Below are 27,302 nucleotides of genomic sequence, written 5' to 3'. Positions count from 1 at the left end.
CACTGTTGTGTCGTCGGCAAACTTAATGATGGTGTTGGAGTCGTGCCTGGCCATGCAGTCATGGGTGAACAGAGAGTACAGGAGGGGACTGAGCACGCACCCCTGAGGGGCCCCGGTGTTGAGGATCAGTGTGGCAGATGTGTTGTTACCTACCCTTACCTCCTGGGGGCGGCCCGTCAGGAAGTCCAGGATCCAGTTGCAGAGGGAGGTGTTTAGTCCCAGGATCCTTAGCTTAGTTATGAGCTTAGAGGGCACTATGGTGTTGAATGCTGAGCTGTAGTCAATGAATAGCATTCTCACGTAGGTGTTCCTCTTGTCCAGGTGGGAAAGGGCAGTGTGGAGTGCAATAGAGATTGCATCATCTGTGGATCTGTTGGGGCGGTATGCAAATTGGGTGGGTAGTATGTTGATGTGAGCCATGACCAGCCTTTCAAAGCACTTCAGGGCTACAGACGTCAGTGCTACGGGTCGGTAGTCATTTAGGCAGGTTATCTTAGAGTCCTTGGGCACGGGGACTATGGTGGTCTGCTTGAAACATGTTGGTATTACAGACTCAGTCAGGGACATGTTGAAAATGTCAGTGAAGACACTTGCCAGTTGGTCAGCACATGCTCAGAGTACACGTCCTGGTAATCCGTCTGGCCCTGCAGCCTTGTGAATGTTGACCTGCTTAAAAGTCTTACTCACATCGGCTACGGAGAGCGTGATCACATAGTCATCCGGAACAGCTGGTGCTCTCATGCATGCTTCAGTGTTGCTTGCCTCGAAGCGAGCATAGAAGTGGTTTAGCTCGTCTGGTAGGCTTGTGTCACTGGGCAGCTCGCGGCTGTGCTTCCCTTTGTAGTCTGTAATAGTTTTCAAGCCCTGCCACATCCGACGAGCGTCAGAGCCAGTGTAGTACGATTCAATCTTAGCCCTGTATTGACTCTTTGCCTGTTTGATGGTTCGTCGGAGGGCATAGCGGGATTTCTTATAAGCGTCCGGGTTAGAGTCCCGTTCCTTGAAAGCGGCAGCTCTACCCTTTAGCTCAGTGCGGATGTTTCCTGTAATCCATGGCTTCTGGTTGGGGTATGTACGTACGGTCACTGTGGGGACGACATCATCGATGCACTTATTGATGAAGCCAGTGACTGATGTGGTGTACTCCTCAATGCTGTCTGAAGAATCCCGGAACATGTTCCAGTCTGTGCTAGCAAAACAGTCCTGTAGCTTAGCATCTGCGTCATCTGACCACTTTTTTATTAACTGAGTCACTGGTGCTTCCTGCTTTAGTTTTTGCTTATAAGCAGGAATCAGGATGATAGAGTTATGGTCAGATTTGCCAAATGGAGGGCGAGGGAGAGCTTTGTATGCGTCTCTGTGTGTGGAGTAAAGGTGGTCTAGAGTTTTTTTTCCTCTGGTTGCACATTTAACATGCTGGTAGAAATTAGGTAGAACGGATTTAAATTTCCCTGCATAAAGTCCCCGGTCACTAGGAGCGCTGCATCTGGATGAGCGTTTTCCTGTTGATTTATGGCCTTGTACAACTCATTCAGTGCAATCTTAATGCCAGCATTGGTTTGTGGTGGTAAATAGACAGCTATGAAAAATATAGATGAAAACTCTCTTGGTAAATAGTGTGGTCTACAGCTTATCATAAGATACTCTACCTCAGGTGAGCAAAACCTCGAAACAAGGTCCTTTGCTGCTGTTCTGGGATTGATTTGCACTTTTCGCACCAAAGTACGTTCATCTCTAGGAGACAGAATGCGTCTCCTTCCTGAGCGGTATAACGGCTGCGTGGTCCCATGGTGTTTATACTTGCGTACTATTGTTTGTACAGATGAACGTGGTACCTTCAGGCATTTGGAAATGTGCTCCCAATGATGAACCAGACTTGTGGAGGTCTACAATTTCTTTTCTGAGGTCTTGGCTGATTTCTTTTGATTTTCCCATGATGTCAAGCAAAGAGGCACTGAGTTTGAAGGTAGGCCTTGACATACATCCACAGGTACACCTCCAATTGACTCAAATAATGTCAATTAGCCTATCAGAAGCTTCTAAAGCCATGACATCATTTTCTGGAATTTTCCGAGCTGTTTAAAGGCACAGTCAACTTAGTGTATGTAAACTTCTGGCCCACTGGAATTGTGATACAGTGAATTATAAGTGAAATAATCTGTCTGTAAACAAGTGTTAGAAAAATTACTTGTGTCATGCATAAACCGACTTGCCAAAACTATAGTTTGTTAACAAGAAATGTGTGGAGTGGTTGAAAAACGAGTTTTAATGACTCCAACCTAAGTTTATGTAAACGTCCGACTTCAACTGTAGATGTGCAATGTGTTTCATCTTATCCTGTAGAGTGTGATTTCACACACCAGCACAGTGTTTCTGCAGACACACCTGGCTGATTATGTCAGCTAAAACATTTTAGGTAGGTTTTTCAGCCCATAGACTTTGTTGTAATGTTTGAGTCACTCAAATATCACATGAATACACATTAGATATGGCACAATGTATAGAATTGCAAGAAGTGCCTTGATTACTTCTGGAAGTTTGTTTTGCACAAAGGCTATTTCGGTATTGTTCATTATTCAGCATCAACGTATTTTTATTCTATACTTAAGACATTGGTTAGAATCTAGGTTGTGCCTTTAGATTTTGAGAAAATTCACAAATAAAGGAAGAATCCCACTCGGCAAAATAATAGTTGAATCAACATTGTTTCCACTCAACAGGGGATTGCTGCTGGAGCGATGACAGGGCATCAACTGCATTGTGGGGGGTGGGGGTGCTACCAGGCCAGCGAGCACATTACATGTAACATTAAAAGCTGTAATATGTGATACAGAAGGAGGAAGCATGTTGATGTGGAAGGGAAGAGGGGATGTGAATGATATCACGGTTCCCAGTCAATTGAGGTCATCTCAATGTTTCGAATAAACTTGAGAATTTAAAACAGATTTCTATGTGAATTCAATATTTTTTCCCTGTTGACTATCTACAGGCCCTTGGGAGACGATTCAACTGGCTAATATAAAAAAATCTAATAAAATACACTCCTCCAAACATTCCCTTTTTCCTCCATGATTACTCTGAAGCAAGCTGGAGCAGTCATACAGATTCAACCCCAAGAGAGACAGACCCTGGCCCCAAAGCAGAGGAAAACCACATGAAGTCCTGAATTAGATCTGGGTATAAATATTTGATGAGCTGCTCCATGTTCACAACAACTCTGCTGCTTCATGGGCATTCAAGGTCAAGAGGAAGTGACTGCAGCTATAGGGAGGGAGGGAGAGAGGATGGATGGCTAACACACCTCACTGCTGTTCGGCTGACAATAATATTATAATAATATCATTATGGACACTTTTATCCAAAGCAAATTACAGTACTGGCAACATTGACAGTGACACATACAGTCATGGTCAAAAGTTTTGAGAATGACACAAGTATTGGTCTTCACAAAGTTTGCTGCTTCAGTGTTATGAGATATTTTTGTCAGATGTTACTATGGTATACTGAAGTATAATTAAAAGCATTCCATAAGTGTCAAAGGCTTTTATTGACAATTACATTAAGTTTATGCAAAGAGTCAATATTTGCAGTGTTGACCCTTCTTTTTCAAGACCTCTGCAATCCGCCCTGGCATGCTGTCAATTAACTTCTGGGCCACATCCTGACTGATGGCAGCCCATTCTTGCATAATCAATGCTTGGAGTTTGTCAGAATTTGTGGGGTTTTGTTTGTCCACCCGCCTCTTCAGGATCGACCACAAGTTCTCAATGGGATTAAGGTCTGGGGAGTTTCCTGGCCATGGACCCAAAATGTTGATGTTTTGTTCCCCGAGCCACTAAGTTATCACTTTTGCCTTATGGCAAGGTGCTCCATCATGCTGGAAAAGCCATTATTCGTCACCAAACTGTTCTTGGTGGTTGGGAAAAGTTGCTCTCGGAGGATGTGTTGGTACCATTATTTATTCATGGCTGTGTTCTTAGGCAAAATTGTGAGTGAGCCCACTCCCTTGGCTGAGAAGCCACTCCACACATGAATGGTCTCAGGATGCTTTACTGTTGGCATGACACAGGACTGATGGTAGCGCTCACCTTGTCTTCTCCAGACAAGCTTTTTTCCGGATGCCCCAAACAATCGGAAAGGGGATTCATCAGAGAAAATGACTTTACCCCAGTCCTCAGCAGTCCAATCCCTGTACCTTTTGCAGAATATCAGTCTGTCCCTGATGTTTTCCTGGAGAGAAGTGGCTTCCTCGCCCTTCTTCACACCAGGCCATCCTCCAAAAGTCTTCGCCTCACTGTGCGTGCAGATGCACTCACACCTGCCTGCTGCCATTCCTGATCAAGCTCTGCACTGGTGGTGCCCCGATCCCGCAGCTGAATCAACTTTAGAAGATGGTTCTGGCGCTTGCTGGACTTTCTTGGGCGCCCTGAAGCCTTCTTCACAACAATTGAACCTCTCTCTTTGAGGTTCTTGATGATCCGATAAATGGTTGATTTAGGTGTAATCTTACTAGCAGTAATATCCTTGCCTGTGAAGCCCTTTTTGTGCAAAGCAATGATGACGGCACGTGTTTCCTTGCAGGTAACCATGGTTAACAGAGGAAGAACAATGATTTCAAGCACCACCCTCCTTTTAAAGCTTCCAGTCTGTTATTCTAACTCAATCAGCATGACAGAGTGATCTCCAGCCTTGTCCTCGTCAACACTCTCACCTGTGTCAACAACAACAAAAATCCTGGGGGGTTGAGACCTCTCATTGTTTGGATTTGAAAATTCAACAGTTGTATTGGAAGGGGGCGGCACTCAGGGACTGTGTTGTCCATGTGGGTGTTTGGTTCTCCTCTGTCTTTCTCACTCAATCAGAAAAAAAGCACAGCCCCCTCATTATCCATGCATCGTGTCTACAACATAAAGGATCCTTTCCAGACTGTAATCAGGAAGACTTTGAGTTTGATGTCAGCCAGACTAACGGTGGGTAGCTACCCATCTGTTCCAAAAATAAGGCAGCAACACTTCAAAACACTAAAAAATTAGATAACAGCTTCTGATTGCTCTGTGTGAGTCTGAAATAGAACCCTATTACCATTTTAATGCACTGCATTTGACCAGGGCCCACACCCTATCCCTATGTGCACAAAAGTAGTGCACTACATAGGGAATAGGGTGCCATTTTAGATGCAGCCTGACTGCCTTTTAGAAGGAATTGAGGGGTCCATCTTTCTGCTGTTGAAGGGAATTAAAAGAGGACATCGGCCAGCTCAGACAAACCTTTTGTTTTCCTTTAAGATAGTTACACCTAGGCGGTTCCAAGCAGAATAATGAGTCAGGATCCATTTTAATAGCCCAGCCTGGGACGAAACATTGGGTGGATCCAGCAAGGAAATATCTACATTCTCAAAACCTCACTGGCCCAAGAAATAAATCATTTTCAGGGCTGAGAAGACAGGTACGTTCACCAGGGAATTACTGCAGAGAGGAAGGTGATAAATCACACCAATTAAAAAGAGCTACTGCCTGTGATGTCTTCTCATGACCCATCAAATTATATGTCACTACAAATAAGACACTGATTAATTTAGGGAGATATGTTTAACTAGCTTTGATGGGTAAAGACATGAAAAGCACATTGAATTATGATAGTGAAAAGGAGAAGATACATCTGCACCTTTACAGGGTAGTATTGACAAAATGTTTGCAATGGGCTCACAAAAAGATATCTAAGAAATGTTCCCATCCACATTCCCTTATTCACATGTATCTAGTCACAGAGCTTTAATATGACAAAGATGTAAACATTGCAGCTGTCGGAAAACAAGCACCATTGTTTCACATCATCTGGGGTCCCAGTGTCACTTAAAAAAACGTTGCATCCATCAGAAAGGGATAAAAAGACAAAGAGTTTAGAGAGTAAGAACATCAGGATTTAATCAATCCGCCAATGCATAATGCATAAAATCAGAACGTCATGTCAGCTCTACAATAAAAGGTCTGTGAGATTGCCTGTTGTCTTTATTATTTAAATATATATTCCATGGGTATATCATCTCTATGATCATATGTCTCTAACACCCTAGTAACTTGTGAAGGTCTAAAAATGATTTGATAGGTATAGTGTACATGGTGTGCAATGACACAGCTTTTATTTGTCTGAACATGTGAAACCCTAATAAATGAACAAGCTTACATCTCAAAAGGCAGATGGTAATGCAGTGATGGGCCCATTTTAATTTTAATACTCCAGATGTCCTCATAGACTTTGTGGTTATTTGCATTATAGAGACCTTGACAATGTCACCAGACATCACTTAATGTAACAGATGGGCAGATGTACTGTACAACAGCCCACATTCTGCCCCCATAACAACCATTGAACCTTGTAAAGTCAGCCTTATAAAGTTCAGCCATTTTAAAGTATTTTCCTCTCAAGCATTGGCTGTTTATTACTTCATGAACTACATATTGGATTTAGTAGATGGGCAATTGGCTTTGTTACAGTATGTCTTTATCTTTTGAGTATACATTTCTAATGTTTATTGTTTGGCTACAGTCTCCAAATTCATTTGACCTAAATCATAACACAAAATAACAGAGCCTTTATTAGATTTCTAGAGATAAAATTCTAGTGTCTGGTCTTTGTCCGCTTCAGTACAACATATTCTAAGAGTTGCTGCTGCCACCTAGTGGCTGGAAAAGAAACAGCATTAGTGATGTCACTCCAAAAAGAGAGCGTAACCATGTAGCAACATTTATTTTTTGTTGAAATGTCCCATTAAAGGGGTTTAAATCCCAGTACCAGTCCTGCCTATCTGAGGATGGGTTCAGCGGCGCTGCCCCTGGTTGGAGAGGGCCTGTGGGGGAAAAGCAGGCTCCCTCTGGGAGGTTCCCCCAGCGGAGGAGCCAGGCTCTCTGGAACAGAGGGTTTGGATGGGCTGGTCCTCTTCTGGGGTGGTGGGAGTTTCCTGACAAACAGAGAGGCTACAATCAACAAGACATTGACACAAATCGGACCAAATCTGATATATTAAACCAATGTTTACATTTTAAAAACCCACTTAACATAAAACATACTTCCGACCATTGAATTAATATAAAAAAATCACCCACTCTCTGTATCTACTGTAACTAATATATAAACTCAGCAAAAAAAGAAACGTCTTCTCACTGTCAACTGAGTTTATTTTCAGCTAACTTAACATGTGTAAATATTTGTATGAACATAACAAGATTCAACAACTGAGACATAAAATGAACAAGTTCCACAGACATGTGACTAACATAAATGGAATAATGTGTCCCTGAAAAAAGGGGGGGTCAAAATCAAAAGTAAAAGTCAGTATCTGGTGTGTGCCACCAGCTGCATTAAGTACTGCAGTGCATCTCCTCCTCATGGACTGCACCATATTTGCCAGTTCTTGCTGTGAGATGTTACCCCACTCTTCCACCAAGGCACCTGCAAGTTCCCAGACATTTCTGGGGGGAATGGCCCTGGCCCTCACCCTCCGATCAAACAGGTCCCAGGCGTGCTCAATGGGATTGAGATCCGGGCTCTTCGCTGGCCATGGCAGAACACTGACATTCCTGTCTTGCAGAAAATCATGCACAGAACGAGCAGTATGGCTGGTGGCATTGTCATGCTGGATGGTCATGTCAGGATGAGCCTGCAGGAAGGGTACCACATGAGGGAGGAGGATATCTTCCCTGTAACGCACAGCGTTGAGATTGCCTGCAATGACAACAAGCTCAGTCCGATGATGCTGTGACACACCGCTCCAGACCATGACGGACCCTCCACCTCCAAATTGATCCCGCTCCAGAGTGCAGGCCTCGGTGTAACGCTCATTCCTTTGACGATAAACGCGAATCCGACCATCACCCCTGGTGAGACAAAACCGCGACTTGTCAGTGAAGAGCACTTTTTGCCAGTCCTGTCTGGTCCAGCGACGGTGGGTTTGTGTTCATAGGCGACGTTGTTGCCAGTGATGTCTGGTGAGGACCTGCCTTACAACAGGCCTAAAAGCCCTCAGTCCAGCCTCTCTCAGCCTATTGCAGACAGTCTGAGCACTGATGGAGGGATTGTGCGTTCCTGGTGTAACTCAGGCAGTTGTTGTTGCCATCCTGTACCTGTCCCGCAGGGGTGATGTTCGGATGTACCGATCCTGTGCAGGTGTTGTTACACGTGGTCTGCCACTGCGAGGACGATCAGCTGTCCGTCCTGTCTCCCTGTAGCGCTGTCTTAGGCATCTCACAGTACGGACATTGCAATTTATTGCCCTGGCCACATCTGCAGTCCTCATGCCTCCTTGCAGCATGCCTAAGGCACGTTCACGCAGATGAGCAGGGACCCTGGGCATCTTTCTTTTGGTGTTTTTCATAGTCAGTAGAAAGGCCTCTTTAGTGTCCTAAGTTTTCATAACTGTGACCTTAATTGCCTTAATGGCCGTTAGTGTCTTAACGACCGTTCCACAGGTGCATGTTCATTAATTGTTTATGATTCATTGAACAAGCATGGGACACAGTGTTTAAACCCTTTACAATGAAGATCTGTGAAGTTATTTGGATTTTTACAAATGATCTTTGAAAGACAGGGTCCTGAAAAAGGGATGTTTCTTTTTTTGCTGAGTTTATTAATATATACACTGACGACATTTATTGCATTTACTAATCTAAGAGTATTTTTGGCAAGCATAAAATGCAGCTCAATCACCTGTGCAGTTGAAGGAAGGTGCTCTTGGAGAGGGGTACCATCTTGGACAGGATGTTGTTGTAGTTGTGTGTCCGTCGCGGTACGAGGCCCAGGTCTCCTGTCTTGAAGTGAGACAGGTGGGTGGTGTCCTTGAGAAGAGGACCAACAAGCCCTGATGATCTGGAGGAGGGTGTAGGAGGCAGGTATGCATGTCATTTGAGAAACATAGTGAGCTAGAGACATACACTATATATACAAAGGTATGTGGACACCCCTTCAAATTAGTGGATTCGGCTATTTCAGCCACACCTGTTGCTGACAGGTTTATAAAATCGAGCACACAGCCATGCAATCTCCATAGACAAACATTGGCAGTAGAATGGCCTTACTGAAGAGCTCAGGGACTTTCAACATGGCACCATCATAGGATGCCACCTTTCCAACAAGTCAGTTCATCAAATTTCTGCCCTGCTAGAGCTGCCCCGGTCAACTGTAAGTGCTGTTATTGTGAAGTGGAAACGTCTAGGAGCAACAACGGCTCAGCTGTGAAGTGGTAGGCCACACAAGCTCACAGAACGGGACCGCCGAGTGCTGAAGCGCGTACTGCGTAAAAATCGTCTATCCTCGGTTGCAACACTCACTACCGAGTTCCCAACTGCCTCTGGAAGCAACATCAGCACAAGGACTGTTCGTTGGGAGCTTCATGAAATTGGTTTCCATGGCCGAAGCCTAAGATCACCATGCGCAATGCCAAGTGTCGGCTGGAGTGGTGTAAAGCTCGCCGCCATTGGACTCTGGAGCAGTGGAAACGCATTCTCTGGAGTGATGAATCACAATTCACCATCTGGCAGTCCGATGGACGAATCTCCGTTTGGCGGATGCCAGGAGGACGCTACCTACCTGAATGCAAACTGTATAGTTTGGTGGAGGAGGAGTAATGGTGGGACCAACTCCATATTAATACCCATGATTTTGTAATGAGATGTTGGACGATGATGGCCATGTAGTGTATCTTGAGCTTCTTGATAATCATGCCATATGGCAACAATGTACTAACTCTTGCAACATAAAAAAAAACCTGAACAGTAATTGTTATGGAATAATGATCTGCATAATCCACTATGTTGCTGTAGTTTTCTATATTGACAGCTTTCTTCAAGACTATGCTAATGTAACAGAGTAGACCTGCACAATGGCTACTAGTGTAGCCTCCTGTAGCTCAGTTGGTCGAGCATGGCGCTTGCAACCCCAGGGTTGTGGGTTCGATTCCCACGGGGGGGGGGGGGCAGTATGAAATATGTATGCACTCACTAACTGTAAGTCGCTCTGGATAAGAGTGTCTGCTAAATGACTAAAATGTAAAAATGTAGTGCACATCTGCTACACTAGCATTAGATGAGAGGAGGGCAGTATGTGTGCATCCTCCAGTACCTTCCTGGGCCAGGGCCGGTCTTGAGCTCGTGGAGGGAGTCTCCCTCTGGGATGAAGTCCTTCATGGCAGGCCCTTTCCCCAGCAGAGCAGCACTGTCCAACACAGCCAACAGCTTCTGCATCATTTGGTTCCTCCGGACCAGAGTCTTCACCTCAGAGTCCTCCTCTTTAGGCACCTCCTGTTAGGATAGGCCAAGTAGTTACGTTAGTGCTACTAATCGCAAAGTGCCATTTCCAACTGGTGAGCACCTAACCACAAGTGTTTATTATCCATCTCAATGTGGGAAAAAATTTCCCAAGTGTTTATAACTAAAGTAACTAAATTCAAACTCATAACTACTATGTAATGACACAATAATTGCTTCAGGAAAATGTTTATAATACATAGAAGACTATCTACACGCTCTGGATAAGAGCGTCTGCTAAATGACGTAAATGTAAATGTAAATGTACACGCATGCAATGTTTACACCAGTGGAGGCTCCTCAGAGGAGGAAGGAGAGGACCATCCTCAGTGATTTTTTAAAAAGTATCCTTTTTAGATAAAACTATACTAAATATATTCACGTCACCAAATAATTGATTAAAACACACTGTTTTGCAATGAAGGTCTACAGTAGCCTCAGCAGCACTCTGTAGGGTAGCGCCATGGTGTAGCCGGGGGACAGGTAGTTTCCGTCCTCCTCTGGGTACATTGATTTCAGTACAAAACCTAGGAGGCTCGTGGTTCTCACCCCCTTCCATAGACTTATACAGTAATTATGACAACTTCCGGAGGATGTCCTCCAACCTATCAGAGCTCTTGCAGCATGAACTGACATGTTGTCCACCCAATCAAATGATCAGAGAATTAATATAGTACTGAAAGCATAAGCTACAGCTAGCTAGCACTGCAGTGCATAAAATGTGGTGAGTAGTTGACTCAAAGAGAGAGAAAGACAATAGTTGAACAGTTTTGAACAAATTAATTTCTTCAAAAATCAAGGAGCAGCAAGAGAGAGAGCTATATTTTGTATTTATTTTTTCACTTACACTTACTTAGCTAGCGAATGCTAGTTTAGCATACTCAAACACCTGGCTCAAACACCCGGCTCAAACAGAGAGGGATGCTATGTTACCTAGCTGGCTATGGCTATCCAACACTGGAATTCTTCTAAGTCAAGGTGAGCTTTTGGTTTTTATTCATTTATTGCCACCGGGGCCCGCCGGTGTAACTGCTAAACTGCTTGCTGACTGTACACTGTACTGCATGATTGTAGCAGGTTTACTAACGTGTTCGTTTTAGTAGCTATGTTGACTTGACTTTAGCTAATGTGGTGACAACGATGTAGGCTGTGTGTAGCGGTTAGCGGTTATGATATGAAGGTTTGGCTTGGAAAGGTTTTTTCTCCTGGTCACAGACAGCTGATGTGTTGTGCACTGAAGTCCACAAGCGAAGGGAAAAGGTGAGAGGAGGAGAGCACGTAGATGCGAGAAGGAATTGTCCAATGATCAAAGGGATCATGCTGTTTGTATGTGGCTGCTATGAAAGTCAACTGTGTTTGCGTGTGATCAGGGGTGTATTCATTCCGCCGATTCTGTTGAAAACCATTTCTTAAATGAAGCAAACAGAACGTGGATAAAAAATTACTGAATTTATCCAATAGAAACTCTTGTTTGCAACTGTTGAACTAATGATTACACCCTAGATCAGCTAGATGCAGGCAAGATTGTGCAAGGCGATATTGAATGTGTCAATGTCTGTCATCTTGACTACTCAAATTTTTCTCGACCTGTGCACCTACGTTGTAAACTTTCATTCATAGGCTAGGTTGTAGCAACCTCATGATGGTATAGGGAAATTTGAGAATCATGTAGTAGCCTAAGCCTATTGATGTTTCATTGAGCTGGGTGAATGGAATATGAATGACAGTCATCCAATATGCTGTAATAGAAATAAGGCCATGCTCATTAAAAAAATCCTCCCTCATCTTAAACGGCACCGACCGCCACTGGTTTACACTGCTATGATTTTGATTCCTAGCACTTGTTTACCTTGAGGGCCTGTTTAAGGCCAAAGGCAGCTGCCTGTAGGATGGTCTCCAGTTGTCCTCTCACGTCCCTCTCCTCCTCCAGCTCTCTCCCCAGCCTGTTTGCCTCAGCACAGTTCCTCCCTGACTCCTCCAACACCGAGGCCTGCACCTGCCTGTAGGAACAAACCAGAAGGTTGGCGTTAATTACTAATTCAGTTCTTCAATATAAATTGGGTTAAAAACAATAGACAGGAATCAGACTTTTCAGGCAGTTCCATGCATTTTGTGAGAATTAGTTTGACTGTTATTTGAATATATCGCTCACTCGTCGTTGGCATTTGAGGCATTCACGTCACAACAAACTGACTAGGGAAGCATCTGACATTTAAATGTCACAGTCACAGGCTGAATCAATTATTATTCCTTTGTCTAACATGAATAAGACATACTGTATCATTGCTACACATTAATGTCAGTTATCCAGGCAAAATACTAATTAAATAATGTACAGTGGGGGTGTATAGAGCCACAGTGCTGCTAGTTTTGGTTTCTCCAAGACATTGATCAGTAAATTACACTGTCTGCTCAGAGAACAGTCACTGAATGACAAGGAACAAAACCAGCAGACACTGCGGTTTTCCAGGACCAGAACTGTGCACCCCTGATGTTTAGAACAGGAACTCTGGAGTATTTTTGAATTCTGAATGGAATCATCAGACCTTAGGGAATGTATCTCTGTCAGCAGTGCAACATGGTCCTTCTGCAGTTGTTGATGCTCCTCTTGAGCCTTAGCATACTCCTCCAGCTCAGCCTGCATCTGCTTACACTTCTCTGTGAGCTGATGGACCACCTGATGAAAAGAGAAGAGGAGCAGAGAGGAAGAGCAGGTTAACCAGTCAGCAATCAGATCAGGCTTCAGACAGGTCCTGTCATTATCATGTGGAGGTGTTGATACACCAAAATCATGCAAGCTGACAATCATGACAATCATCTCTCTCACCCCTTATCCTTCCCTCTCTCTCTCTCTCCCTCCCTCCCCAGTACCTTCTGGTTGCTGAGGCTCTTGCGGGTCATCTTGTTGAACAGGGGCTCCAGGACCTCCATCTCTCTGCGGATATGCTTCTCTCTATCCCTCAGGTCCTCGTTCTCCTCCAGCAGCTGCTTGCTCTTGTCCGACAGCTGGCTGAGCTGGGCCGTCACAGACACATTCTCGTGGATGGCCCTCATGGTCGTCTCTGGCATCTTCCTGTCCGACACGCGCCGAAACTCGGCTGCCACCGCCGCCACGTGCTGCTGCATCTCCTTCTTTAGTCTAGAGGGGAAAGGGAGGGAGGACAGCATGAGCAGGAGCTCATGAGCAGCAATGACCAGATCATACAGTGTACAAATTACTTCTTAACATATGGCATTGACCTGTCGTTGTCCAGCACGGCCTTCCTCTCCAGGCTGTAGATGACTGTGTGGTGCTCCTGTCTCTGCTTCCCAAGCTGCTCCTCCAGGCCCTCCAAGTGGGCCATCAGCTCCTCCTTCTGCACACGGAACTCCTCGAGAGCTGCTAGCTTACCCGCTGCATGGGGATGGAGATAGGAGTAATACAATTAAATGATCAAAGTTTGATCAGGTATTTTAGAGCTGGTTTTAAATAAAAGTCTGGTGGTGGATCATGTGGATGGGATGTTGTGGTGTCGAGGTTCTTAGTATCTTACCAAGGACCATGTTCTCTGAGGTGAGCTTGTCCTTGTTCTCCTGGAACTCTTGGCGAAGTTGACTGAGCTGCAGCTCAAAGGAGTCCTTTTCAGTATCCTTGGCCTGCTGCAGTCCCACCAGTCTCTCCAACAAGTCTCTGAGCTCATCCTCCTTCTGGGCCAACGAGCGCTTCAGGTAGAGCACTATGTCTTTCTTCTCCTTCTCAATGGTGAAATACTGAAAGGAGAAGTCCTTCTGTTGCACCTCCAACTCATCACATTTGTGCTGATATCTGCAAATATGAGTAAAGAAAATAAGATGACATCATGGAAACTTGATTGGAAGGCTACAAGCTTGGAATGAACATGATTTAGTTTCATATTATTATGGTGTATTTTGTTTTAACATTAATGTGCAGTATTTTATAAATGACACATATTTTGCATTAGGCCTAACTGATTCGTGTTTGATTGCCTATTTTACGCACTTCCACCGCAGTTTGCGATTCGTGACTTATTGCCTATTTTACGCACTTGCACCGCAGTTTGTTTAATGGCAATGGGTTCTATTTTGTCTTTATGTGGATATATTATAGCCAACTATTGTTCCAACAATAATCTGATAATGTCAGTGCATGTTTACTCGCAACATTATTTCTTATTCAGAGGATCAGAGATTAGCCTAAACATGAATACAAATAATCTGTGCACCCCATTGAAAACTCTCACTTTTCCAATTGTTCCTCCAAGTCTCGTATCTGCGACCGGTATAAATCTTTTCCACCTTCAGACAATGCGTCGTCAAAACACGTTTTGTCTCCAAATCCAATGATCTCTTTTTTGGTTGATTTATCTCCGCTTTTCTTTCCATTCTTTTTTGGCATTTTTGCAGTGAAACTTTTCCCCCGATTGCCCTATCAAACAACTAAGCAACCACAACACACGTTGTTACCAAGAGAATGACGTCAGGTGCTGACCAGTTGAATTGGAATGTCAGTCTGCCCCGGTAACAAGACCATATTCTTTGAAAAATGGATGAACAATTCTAGTTTTGTACTGCTGGTGAAAGGGATGTTATTATATTCAGATGTATCCTACCATCTATATACATTGATGGCTGTTGTTTGCGGGATAAGAAGTGTAACAATAAACATGTCAGACAAGGTATTTCCAAATAATTATTCCCAGAACAGTTAAAAAGTAATTATATCTGTCATATTTTTTGATGTAGCCTATCTGTAACCAAGAAAATAAGAACAAAATATTTGTCTTTCCCTATACCACCCAAGGCCAAAGAGAAAAATTCTAAATGATATTTATTTTTCAAATGAATTTTTAAGATTGAAATTCAATCTGTACATTTTGAAATGACTGTACATTATGTGGGAATGACATTGAAAATGAACATATTTTATTTTGCTGTGATCATATTACCACTTTCTGGGTGGAGTTACATGATTTATGTACAAGCTGGTATGATATGTATAATTGAATGTACATTATATAGTATAAAACCTCTGTGACGTTTGTAATTTATTTTATTATTATTTTGTTGGGTGCTTGGTTATGTACTTTGCTAAATACGCATTTTGAATGTATAATTCAACTTCAGTATTTGTTTGTACAATTTGAAAGTTAAAAATAAATAATAATGTCAGTCTGCCCCATAGAGAGAGATAGATCACCAGGAGTGATCAGCCAATGAAGTTGGAAGTCCCACCCAGTTGACTAAATTAAAATGGTGGAAGCCCTCAATGGCGCTGCCCATGCTAAAACTGCCTTTTGGCCACGAGAGACCTCTATCATTCTCTATGGTCTGCCCATAGAATTAGGAATTATAATACTAGAATGGACATTAACCTACTTAAGACAGTATAAAAGGTCAGCCATTTTAGTAAAGGAGTTGAGTTGGTCGACCATGGTTTGCCGGTGGAAAGATAATGTGTAAAACAATTAATTTTAAGATTATCTGCACTGTATGTTTGTTAGTTAGCTAGCCAGCCAGTTTTAGTGGAATGATTCCATGGGTTCCATGACGCCTAGGCAGAGAGCTCTGTAGCCTAAATATTGTAAATATTGTAGTTATTTTTAAGTGTTTAAATTGCATTTTTCAATCAACTTTTTTTGTTTTTGTTAACTTAATGAGGGTTGAACTTAATTATCTGGTGCTGACCCACGGAGTTGCAGACCTGATGATGGCAAGTCAGTTTATTTGGCTTTTGCATTTTTGTGCAACTGACTAAGTATCCCCTTTCCCTTTCTGCCTAGCAGCTTGTACACAATACTAAAATAACAAAATATGATATTTGAGGCAAGGGGCATTTCAATATCCTGTAGCCTATTCTCATTTTATGACTTAGCCTATATTCAGAACACTGTCCATAAATGCTCACAAAAATGCATAGACACGAATTGGCAAATCAGATTTCAAATAGCCTAATTACACCAGCAAAATTGGTAAGAAGTGAAATAAGTCTGGGGAATAACAGTAGTGCTCTTGCTGAGAAAATCACACTAGTCTATATTTTAGCCCATTGTAGGGGATGAGAATGGTTGTAATGACTTACATCAGCTATTGTGAAAGACCAACTAAATTAAACAGATAATAAAATCTCCTGAAGACAAGATGATATAGCCTAAATCTGCCCCTACACCCAACACAAATTTTCTTTCAATGTATTGTCCCCCAACTAAAATAAGTTACATATTTGGGTTCACAATCTGTTTGGGCAAAATAATGTTCATAATACAGTTAGACAAATCAGGTCACCCTACCAAAATTCCTGCTGAATGCTACCTTTTCGATGTTACAGCCTAATGAACCTAGTGCCTAATTGCCAATGACAAAACGAGGTGAACAATGTAGCCTATGGATCTGGACTCATGCAAGTGGTGGATTCAATCACTAGTAGTAGGCTACAGCTAGCTAGTTTGGTAGGGCCTTCAGTCATTGTAACCAAAGATGTAAATTCCCTTTTTATCTGTGTTGTGTAACGTTAACATTTCCTTTTGACAGCACATGACAATATAGCCTATACTGTCACATGCTGTCAAAAGTAAGCATTTTGCAACAGGAACAGGAGTGACATCAAATGAAGTTGTTGACAATTATGTGTACAAAACAGCGCTACAAGTTGCCGTGCTACTCTTTTGCCAATTGAGTTCATAAACTTTGTTCAGCGGAGAACGAACACGCCTGTCCAGTCTGCCGTGGCTGCCTGCTCCATTCTAATTGTTTCTTTACAAACGCGCATCCAATCACCTTGGTCCTGGACCCTACTAAACCAATCACAAGCTTCAATCTGCTGCGGTTCACAGTGTGGTGGCAGGAAAATGATGGATCTTCCGGGTGAAGCTGCCGCGGTTAGGCGACAATGCTCGTGATCACCCCCATTTTTATGCTCTTTACTTGTCAGTGTTCCAAATGGGACATTATTTGTCTTTTTACCTAAACATTTAAACACCATCAGATATAATTCATAGCAAGTAGTGCACTGGGGTAGTCAGATTTGATTAAATGTAACAGAACAGATTAACTGGAATGACATTCACTCTCATGGGATGGGTTGCCAAAAAGAACTAACTGAAAGCCACACCCCCAATAAACCACGAATATGACTGCATTGAGGCATGTCACTGTGCTTCTATGGTTACAGTATATGGACCATACTAATGCCTATTTCATTTGTTCATTTACCAAACAAGACAGCTCATAATCCAGTGCCTTTATCACAGTCAACACACCTATATTTTAGCTTTAATTAGCTTTAAAATTGCTAAATTTCCTCTCAGCCTCATGGCACAATGTGTAGAATAGCATGAGATTAGCTATAAAACTGCACATAACAATTCATTTTTTTCTTCTTTTTGGGGGGAGCACACATATTTCTGCAGGCCCACCCACCAATGGATTTCTGGCTATGCCACTGGTTCAAAGCGACTTTGAGATTCTTGTTTGTAATGAAAAGCGCTATATAAAATAAATCTACTATTACTATTCCATTATGCCAACATTCCATTCAAACAATGCAGTTAATCCACAGCCATACACTGGCTCAAATCATTTGATGATAGGACTTAGACAAGTTGTAAATGCAACAAGTGCTGATATTGTATCATGTAATAGACCTAACACTCACAGCTTTACTAGAATTCAAGAATTGAGATATTTATGTTTTGTTTACATATATTTTAGTGGCTATTTATACATTTCTTATAAAACCTGTATAAACTATATTTATCATTATATGACAATATTTTAGGTTGACAATAATTATATTACACAATTTCTGATACATCACATGCCTGACTTTTATTTTCCTGCATAAGTAAAAACAGGAAATGCATCATCTTTCCTGCCATTCAGTCATTCCAATTAGACTTGTTTGGATTTCTCCCTGACCATAATGGCTGTCATTTTCATCCATCCCATTCTGGAACTTTAATGGTTTAAGACATTGCAGCCCCTCTAGTAATTTAGGGTGCGTTCGTAAATTCAATCTGGAGTGCCAGAGTGCGCTCAGAGTGCCCTCTGGGCGTTCGTAAATTCATCAGCTATTCTGCGCTCTGGCACACTCAGATGAGAGTGCTCTGAAATCGGAGTAGATAGCCAGAGCGAATTTACGAACGCACCCTTAATAGGCTCTCTATGGTCTGCCCATTGAAATGGAATAGCAGACAGTTCAGCGAGCCTACTGGATTTACATACTATCAGTTTAACAAAAAGGTATTCACAATACATCCTGTTTACCTGATTAATCTATAAAACCTACTCTGATTATTGGAGTGCAGAGGTTTTCTTTCCTTTCATAAGCATATTGATAACATGAGCAGGGACTAAGTATATGGCAGGGACACAGTTCAAGCAGAATAGCCTTCTTTGGGAATGTATTACCGCAAGAATGCACACCAAACAGAAACTGCAAAAAAAAAAAAAAAAGTGGTTGTCCCACTGGCTATCATAAGTTGAATGCACCAATTTGTAAGTCGCTCTGGATAAGATGATGATGTAAATGTAAATGTAAATGCATATACAGTTGAAGTCGGAAGTTTACATACACTTAGGTTGGAGTCATTAAAACTCGTTTTTCAACCACTCCACAAATTTCTTGTTCACAATTCACAATTCCAGTGGGTCAGAAGTTTACATACACTAAGTTGACTGTGCCTTTAAACAGCTTGGATAATTCCAGAAAATGATGTCATGGCTTTAGAAGCTTCTGATAGGCTAATTGACATAATTTGAGTCAATTGGAGGTGTACCTGTGGATGTATTTCAAGGCCTACCTTCAAACTCAATGCCTGTTTGCTTGACATCATGGGAAAATCAAACGAAATCAGCCAAGATAAATAAAATAATGGTAGACCTCCACAAGTCTGGTTCATCCTTGGGAGCAAATTCCAAACGGCTGAAGGTACCACGTTCATCTGTACAAACAATAGTACACAAGTATAAACACCATGGGACCACGCAGCCGTCATACCGCTCAGGAAGGAGCGTTCTGTCTCCTAGAGATTAACCTACTTTGGAGGAAAAAGGGGGTCTTGCAAGCCGAAGAACACCATCCCAACCTGTGAAGCACGGGGGTGGCAGCATCATGCTGTGGGGGTGCTTTGCTGCAGGAGGGACTGGTGCACTTCGCAAAATAGATGGCATCCTGAGGAAGGAAAATTATGTGGATATATTGAAGCATCATCTCAAGACATCAGTCAGGAAGTTAAAGCTTGGTCGCAAATGGGTCTTCCAAACGGACCCCAAGCATACTTCCAAAGTTGTGGCAAAATGGCTTAAGGACAACAAAGTCAAGGTATTGGAGTGGCCATCACAAAGCCTTGACCTCAATCCTATAGGAAATGTGTGGGCAGAACTGAAAAAGCGTGTGTGAGCAAGGAGGCCTACTAACTTGACTCCGTTACACCAGCTCTGTCAGGAGGAATGGGCCAAAATTCACCCAACTTATAGTGGGAAGCTTGTGGAAGGCTACCTGAAACGTTTGACCCAAGTTAAACAATTTAAAGGCAATGCTACCAAATACTAATTGAGTGTATGTAAACTTCTGACCCACTGGGAATGTGATGAAATAAATAAAAGCTGAAATAAATCATTCTCTCTACTATTATTCTGACATTTCACATTCTTAAAATAAAGTGGTGATCCTAACTGACCTAACTGACAGTGAATTTTTACTAGGATTAAATGTCAGGAATTGTGAAAAACTGAGTTTAAATGTATTTGGCTAAGGTGTACGTAAACTTCCGAAAGTGTATTTATTTGTCACTTAAATTAACATGAAGTATATGCTTCATTCCACAAGGCAACCGTTCTCGTCCCCTCTCTACCTTGTCACAGAGCTACAGTACTAACATCTATTTGTATACTGTTTAATTAATACCTCTCTGTTGCACGTAACAAAGGATATGCAACCGTATGAATAGGCTTGTATGGTACTTGCCACAACCTGGCCAATTCATAGACAAGTCAGCTGTCAATAACAGTGTCACCCTTGTGTTGGCTGTATAATTGTGTCAGACACCCAGTCATACCAAATGTGAGTGAAAATGTCAAAGCTTGTTTGGAGTTAACATGGTGTTCCTTGGGTCTAGACAAACTGCTTCCTAGTGCGTACTGCTTACTGCGTACTAATGCTTATTTCTTTGCATATGACAGGAAGTCTCAATAGGAAATTTAGCAACCCAGAGAAAATGATGCAAGACTTGTGCCTCCCGAGTGGCGCAGTGGTCTAAGGCACTGCATCGCAGTGCTAGCTGTGCCACTAGAGATCCTGGTTTGAATCCAGGCTCTGTCGTAGCCGGCCGCGACCGGGAGACCCATGGGGCGGTGCACAATTGGCCCAGCATTGTCCAGGGTAGGGGAGGGAATGGCCGGCAGGGATGTAGCTCAGTTGTTAGAGCATGGCGTTTGCAACGCCAGGGTTGTGGGTTCGATTCCCACGGGGGCCAGTTTGAAAAATAAAAAAATAATGTATGCACTAACTGTAAGTCGCTCTGGATAAGAGTGTCTGCTAAATGACTAAAATGTAAAATGTTGTGCTGACTGAGTGACTACTCACTATCTTGAGTCAAATCTTCACCAAACCTACCTCACTTCTCCACACCCCACCCTACCTCACTTCACCCCACCCTACCCTCCAAAAAGGAGAAATGCAAGTGCCCTCCTGATGTTTTGGTTTACTTATTATTTTCTGTTTTGTTGTTTAATTTTATCAATATTTTGTTATTTATATATTGTAAATAATTTATAAGAACATTCATATATCACATCATATACAGCCTTGATGAAAACTCTGGCTGGGCCACTCAAGGACATTCAGAGACTTGTCTTGGCTGTGTGCTTAGGGTCGTTGTCCTGTTGGAAGGTGAACCTTTGCCCCAATCTGAAGTCCTGAATGCTCTGGGGCAGGTTTTCATCAAGGATCTCTCTGTACTTTGCGCCGTTGATCTTTCCCTCAATCCTGACTAGTCCCTGCTGCTGAAAAACATCCCCACAGCATGATTCTGCCACCACCATTCTTCACCGTAGGGATGGTGCCAGGTTTCCTCCAGACGTGACGCTTGACATTCAGGCCAAAGAGTTCAATCTTGGTTTCATCAGACCAGAATCTTGTTTCTCATGGTCTGAGCATCCTTTAGGGGCCTTTTTGGCAAACTCCAAGCAGGCTGTCGTGCCTTTTACTGAGAAGTGGCTTCCGTCTGGCCACTCTTCCATAAAGGCCTGATTAGTGGAGTGCTGCAGAGATGGTTGTCCTTCTGGAAGGTTCTCCCATCTCCACAGAGGAACTCTGGAGCTCTGTCAGAGTGACCATCGGGTTCTTGGTCACCTCTCTGACCAAGGCCCTTCAGTTTAGCCGGGCGGCCAGCTCTAGGAAGAGTCTTGGTGGTTCCAAACTTCTTCCATTTAAGAATGATGGAGGCCACTGTGTTCTTGGGGACCTTCAATTTGTATTTGTATTTTATTTTATTTTAATTTTTTTAGCAGACGCTCTTATCCAGAGCGACTTACAGGAGCAATTAGGGTTAAGTGCCTTGCTGAAGGGCACATCGACAGATTTTTCACCTAGTCGGCTCGGGGATTAGAACCAGCAACCTTTCGGTTACTGGCACAACGCTCTTAACCACTAAGCTACCTGCCGCCCAATGCAGAATTTTTGGGTACCCTTCCCCAGATCTGTGCTTCGACACAATCCTGTCTCGGACCTCTACAGACAATTCCTTCGACCTCATGGCTTGGTTTTTGCTCTGACATGCACTGTCAACTGTGGGACGTTATATAGACAGGTGTGTGCCTTTCCAAATCATGTCCAATCAATTGAATTTACCACAGGTGGACTCCAATCAAGTTGTAGAAACATCTCAAGGATGATCAATGGAAACAGGATGCACCTGAGCTCAATTTTGAGTCTCATAGCAAAGGGTCTGAATACTTATGTAAATAAGGTATTTCATTTTTTTTTTTTATACATATGCAAAAATAAAAGAGCATGTTTTCGCTTTGTCATTATGGGGTATTGTGTGTCAATTGATGATTTTTTTATATTTTTTAATCAATTTAAGAATACGGCTGTAACGTAACAAAATGTGGGAAAAGTCAAGGGGTCTGAATACTTTCCGAAGGCACTGTTTATATATATATATATTTAGAAGGATCTGAGGATGCAACAGTCCTAGAGCTCTGGCATTATGCTGAGTCAGGGCAAGGGAGGATGCTCCTCCTCTCTTATTGTGACTCAGTGATTCCTATTTGTAATGAATGAGTTCTATTGACTCTTGTTTCTCTGTCAGTTCACTCATTGTCGTCTGTTGTCGCCACTTATAAATACACTATTTGGGTTTATATGCTATTGTAAACAAAAACATAGATGGCTCATTGTTTTGTTTCATATAGAATCTCAACTGAACACTAAATGGAGACTGATATGACATACAATATAAAACCAACTCTTAATTACTAAGACAACCTTAGGGCTTAGGTCATGTATTTTTGTGTGTTTATAACTTTGACAGAAGAAGGTCATTTCAATTTGACCATCAGGACTACAAAATCCCATAATTTGAATAATATTGTCCTGTTACATAATAACATGCTTACAGTTCCACTTCCTCAGTTTCTCTAGATAACTCTCTCAGTACCAAAGCTAGCTGTTCAGGTACAGAGTACACCACCCTCTGGCCTAATGCATCTCCGAAAAGCAAATAAATGTCCAGTGTAAGGAAAATTATAGTATTCCTCTAGTGTAACATAATCAAACAGCCACAGAGTTCAGGTCTCAGTTCAGAAATGAATCCAGTGAGGGTTTCAGCATCGGCTTGCATGTGAAAACATTCCAGGCATGACTGAGCAGAGAGTATAACATTTTAATTTTTCACATGATACAAATGTATAGAGAAATCTAGCGGTGGATACAGTAAGGCAATCTCGCTCTCTCTCTCCCCAGGTCTCAAGTGGTTTGGGAGTCTCTCCAGTCTCTCCATCCATCGTTCATCAGACAAGACAGACCCCAAGATAACGTCAAAGCTTGATGGGAGCCACAATAACACAACTTTGGGAGACAACTCAGTTGATGACAACATGGATCCCTGCCTCCACAGCCCAGGCTCGTACACACACATACATACCGTGCGCTGAAAGGAGAGGCAGAAAAGCAGCAAGTGGTCAAAGAAGAAAGGGAGTAGCAAAGGTGAGATCAGTAGAGGGCAGAGCCAGTGTCAGGCTGGGGATTGTGTACGAGATTCTCCTCTTCTGAGTGCCCTGTCTAGTGACCATCTTTTTGCTTTAGAGAAGCCAGTCCCTGGTGGCCTTACAGGGAAAACACTGCAAGTCGCTCAGGCCCCCACCCACTCTCCCTCACACAGCTGTGGCACAGACACACTGCCATCCCGTAAAGCCTCATATGAGGGACCCAAGACCTCAGCACTTAATAAACCCTCAGGAAATCAAGCTCCACCATTGACATGTGAGGACCACTCAGAGGTCAATGCAGCCAGGACCAGGACCAATGGTTGTGTGCCCGACACAGCCACTATGCCTTCCTCCCAGAGCACTCAGTACTACTCTGACCCAGTGTCACCCACAACACTTCCCAATGACTTGTGTGTGGTGATGGACTCTATAGCAGAGGAGGTCCACAGAGATACAGAGGAGAAGAGACATGATGATAACAGCAGGACTCTGGGAGATTCACAGGAAGTGGAGACACTTGACAGGTGAGAAACTGATTTATCACAACACAAGGGATGATATGTTACATGATATGATACATTCTGTAGCCTTGATATATATATATTTTGAAACAAAATATGTAACATTGTATCTGTATCTCAGAATTCAAGAATTTGTATCCTGTACACTGTAAACCCGAATGTGCTGTCATTACTCAAAACTTTTGTGGAAACCAGTTGCACTACCATATCAGAGTACAGTTCCTTGAAGTGATTTTGTAGTCATTCCTCAAAACAATAAAGCCACTGTGACCCTGAAGGGGGTCCAGATTTAGTAAGTCAAGAAAGGTTTTAAGTACATTGAACTTTAAGATCATTGTTAATTAAATGCTAAACTTGTTAGTGGCTTGAACTCTAAACAGTGTTAAGAAATGTTTAATATTAAGTTGACAGACATTTCGTAACTCAATATTTTTTTGTTACATAAAAACATAATAATCAATGTTTTCAAGCTGTTGCTACTAAAAACATAATAATTCTAGACTTTTTTCTTGCAATAAGACTATTTCTTTATGTTTTTCCCAACTACAAAGAAACTACAAAGAAAGTATTTGATCCAGTTTCTAACACAACTTAATTACGAAGCACAATGTCACAATATATAGTTTCGTTTCCAATTAACTTAAGCATAACAGGCAATTCATTAGGGAACATTAAAGCTAGATTCAGTGAAATTACGTTGCCACGATAAACCTCACAGATATTGAGATGAGCGAGATGCAAGACTTCCTCTGCGCTTACATTAGGAAGCGGCATCACGCGGTGAAACATCGGAAGCCATTCACCTTCAATGGAAGGAAAGCAAGAGAAGTGGAGTGGACGGGGGACGGTTGAGCAATGCGAGCATGGGCGAGGGAGCTGCACAGGACAGGCCTAAAGCTGAACTTTATTCAAATCCTCCGCGATATCACGACGCGAGTGACCAATCGAAGCTCACCATAGCTTCCAACCCCTACTGGATTGGCTGACAATGGCTGTTGATACGTATTACAACCTACCTTGCTTGCTAGCTTGTTAGCACCCACATGAGGAGGCGAGGCTAGCGTGGCTAGGCTAGTGCCACTTGTACAGTGTAAATGGCCCGTTAGCTCTCACACAGGCGCACACACAGCATCTGCGCATGCGCATGGGTTTGCTCATGCTGTTAGAGCGTGGTAGCCAGGGCACCAAAACAGCGGAGAAGTTGAGCCTTGCGTTTCAATGTTCTTAGTTGTTGCAGAAATGCCTCTTGTACTTTTTTACTTCAGAACTGGCAGCTGTTGATAAAACAAGTTTACTGGAGAACGGAGACCAAGCAGAGACTTTTGGACAAGGTGGATAATTGTATAATATAAGGCAGTTTATTCAGAGGTAAAGATATCTGGAATCGCGTGCACGGACCCGTTCGTCAATCTCGTAGGGAGATATCTGAGAGAGCCCCGAAACATTGTGTGCTGACATTTTATACAATAAAATGAAGTAGGTTGATTCTAGTAGTTCTGATCTTCTGATTGGTCCTGATGAGTTGGGCGAGGTCCCCTCCAGGTTAGTATCACTGTTGCATTGGCTCTGAGTCGGGTTCTCTGTCTTCAGATGTTCAGCCTAAGAGAAGGGGATTTTTGTGTGTGTGTGTGTGTGTGTGTATGTGTGTGTGTGTGTGTGTATGTGTGTGTATGTGTGTGTGTGTGTGTGTGTGTGTATGTGTGTGTGTGTGTGTGTGTGTGTATGTGTGTGTATGTGTGTGTGTGTGTGTGAGTGTGTATGTGTGTGTGTGTGTGGGGGTGTGTGTGTGTGTGTCCTCAGAGCAAGAACTCGTGAGTTGGAAGAACTGAGAGACCTATGGCGTGGGTGTTGTCCTTAGCCACCTGCTGATAAGGCTGACAAGATAGGACTCTTTTGTGCATTGTATTGAATACAAAGGCCCAACACAAAATGGGTCATGCACAAGATTTTAGTCAGACCAAGCTATAACATTATATATTTACTACGACACAGCACTCATGTAAAACGACATTCTCAGTAATGGTTACAGAATCGTTTTACTTTTTACATGTGGTTGTTTATCTAACTTAGTAGAATGCACTGACTGAAGTAGCTCTGGATACAAAATGGTGCTAAATGACCGAAATGTAAATGTACCGGTGCAAAGCATGCTGGGTATTATTCTAATGAGCTATGCCCCCAAACAAGACAACATTTTGGACTAAACAAAATAAACTAGTCAACTAGCTTCCAATTGGCTCATTCATCTCTGTCCTCTCCCCTGTAACTATTCCCCAGGTACTTGCTGTAATTGAGAATGTGTTCTCAGTCAACTTACCTGGTAAAATAAGGGTAAAATAAAAATGTATTATAATAATTGAACTTTAAAAATGTCTTGTTTACATCACTTACTTAAAAAACGTAATACATATTTAAAGGCCCAGTGCAGTCGAAAACTTTACCATCCTGTGTTTTATATATATTTCCACAAGATGAGGTTGGAATAATACTGTGAAATTGGGAAAATGATGATAATGCCCTTTAAGTGTAACTGTTTGAAAAGAGCAACTGGAATTTCAGCCTGTTTTGGTGGGATGGAGATTTGGCCTGCCAGGTGACATCACCAGGCGGTAAATTAGTTAATAGACCAATAAGAAAGAGAGTTCCAAACCTTTCTGCCAGTAACATCTAGTTGTCAGTTTTCCCTCCCCACTCAGTCCACTCCCAGATAGTCTTGGCAAAATTCTTACTTGAGAAATTGCTCTTTGCTAAGAAGCTATTATTTGTTATTTTTGACCACTTTCATTGAAAATAAATACAGTAAGGTACTTAATTGTTAGCCAGAAATGATTTGATATTGAGATTTTAAAAAAAACGTCTGCATTTTACCTTTAATAACCCCCTAGAGTCATGTCCATGGCCCCGCTGAAATCTAATTAGCTCCCCATCAAAATATGAGACCTGTATTTTTGCATGGGCTGCGTCTCAATCCACCACATCCACCAATGGAGGCCTTCCGCACCACATCAGACCATGAGACATCCCGGAAATCGGTCTTCTCACGAAAACGTCTGTAGCGTCCAAACGATTTGGCCTACAAACTAATATGACCACTCTATGTAAAGATAAGACTCTCACGAACACAAATCAAATGTGTGACATGCGCCGAATACAACTGGTGCAGACTTTACTGTGAAATGCTTGCTTAGGAGCCCTTCCCAAGGATGCAGAGTTTAAAATAGTAACACAAGAGGAATAAAATAAAATACACAAGAATGGAGCTATATACAGGGAG

The 27,302-nt window shown here is 42.5% G+C and overlaps 1 protein-coding gene and 1 pseudogene across 2 annotated transcripts; one reads left to right on the top strand and one right to left on the bottom strand.

The window, feature by feature from the left end:
- Positions 1-6,801: 6,801 nt before the first annotated feature.
- On the bottom strand, positions 6,802-14,694 carry cfap157 (cilia and flagella associated protein 157; the record flags this gene model as incomplete). Its single annotated transcript, XM_084176195.1, has 9 exons — positions 6,802-6,958; positions 8,704-8,862; positions 10,114-10,292; positions 12,148-12,298; positions 12,845-12,975; positions 13,170-13,437; positions 13,539-13,692; positions 13,832-14,103; positions 14,540-14,694. The coding sequence occupies 9 exons, from the start codon at positions 14,692-14,694 to the stop codon at positions 6,802-6,804; spliced, it is 1,626 nt and encodes a 541-aa protein (XP_084032321.1).
- Positions 14,695-14,769: 75 nt separating this feature from the next.
- LOC311140924 lies at positions 14,770-24,035 on the top strand (annotated as a pseudogene). Its single transcript has 2 exons — positions 14,770-14,779; positions 23,212-24,035. The product of its transcript is annotated as an uncharacterized misc_RNA (transcript).
- The last annotated feature ends 3,267 nt before the right edge of the window (positions 24,036-27,302 follow it).

The sequence above is a fragment of the Coregonus lavaretus genome, assembly GCF_964263955.1.
Source record: "Coregonus lavaretus genome assembly, chromosome: 14".
Classification (NCBI taxonomy): Eukaryota; Metazoa; Chordata; class Actinopteri; order Salmoniformes; family Salmonidae; genus Coregonus; species Coregonus lavaretus.
The sequence above is the reverse complement of the archived record's forward strand: the minus strand, read 5'-3'. Positions and strand labels throughout refer to the sequence as shown.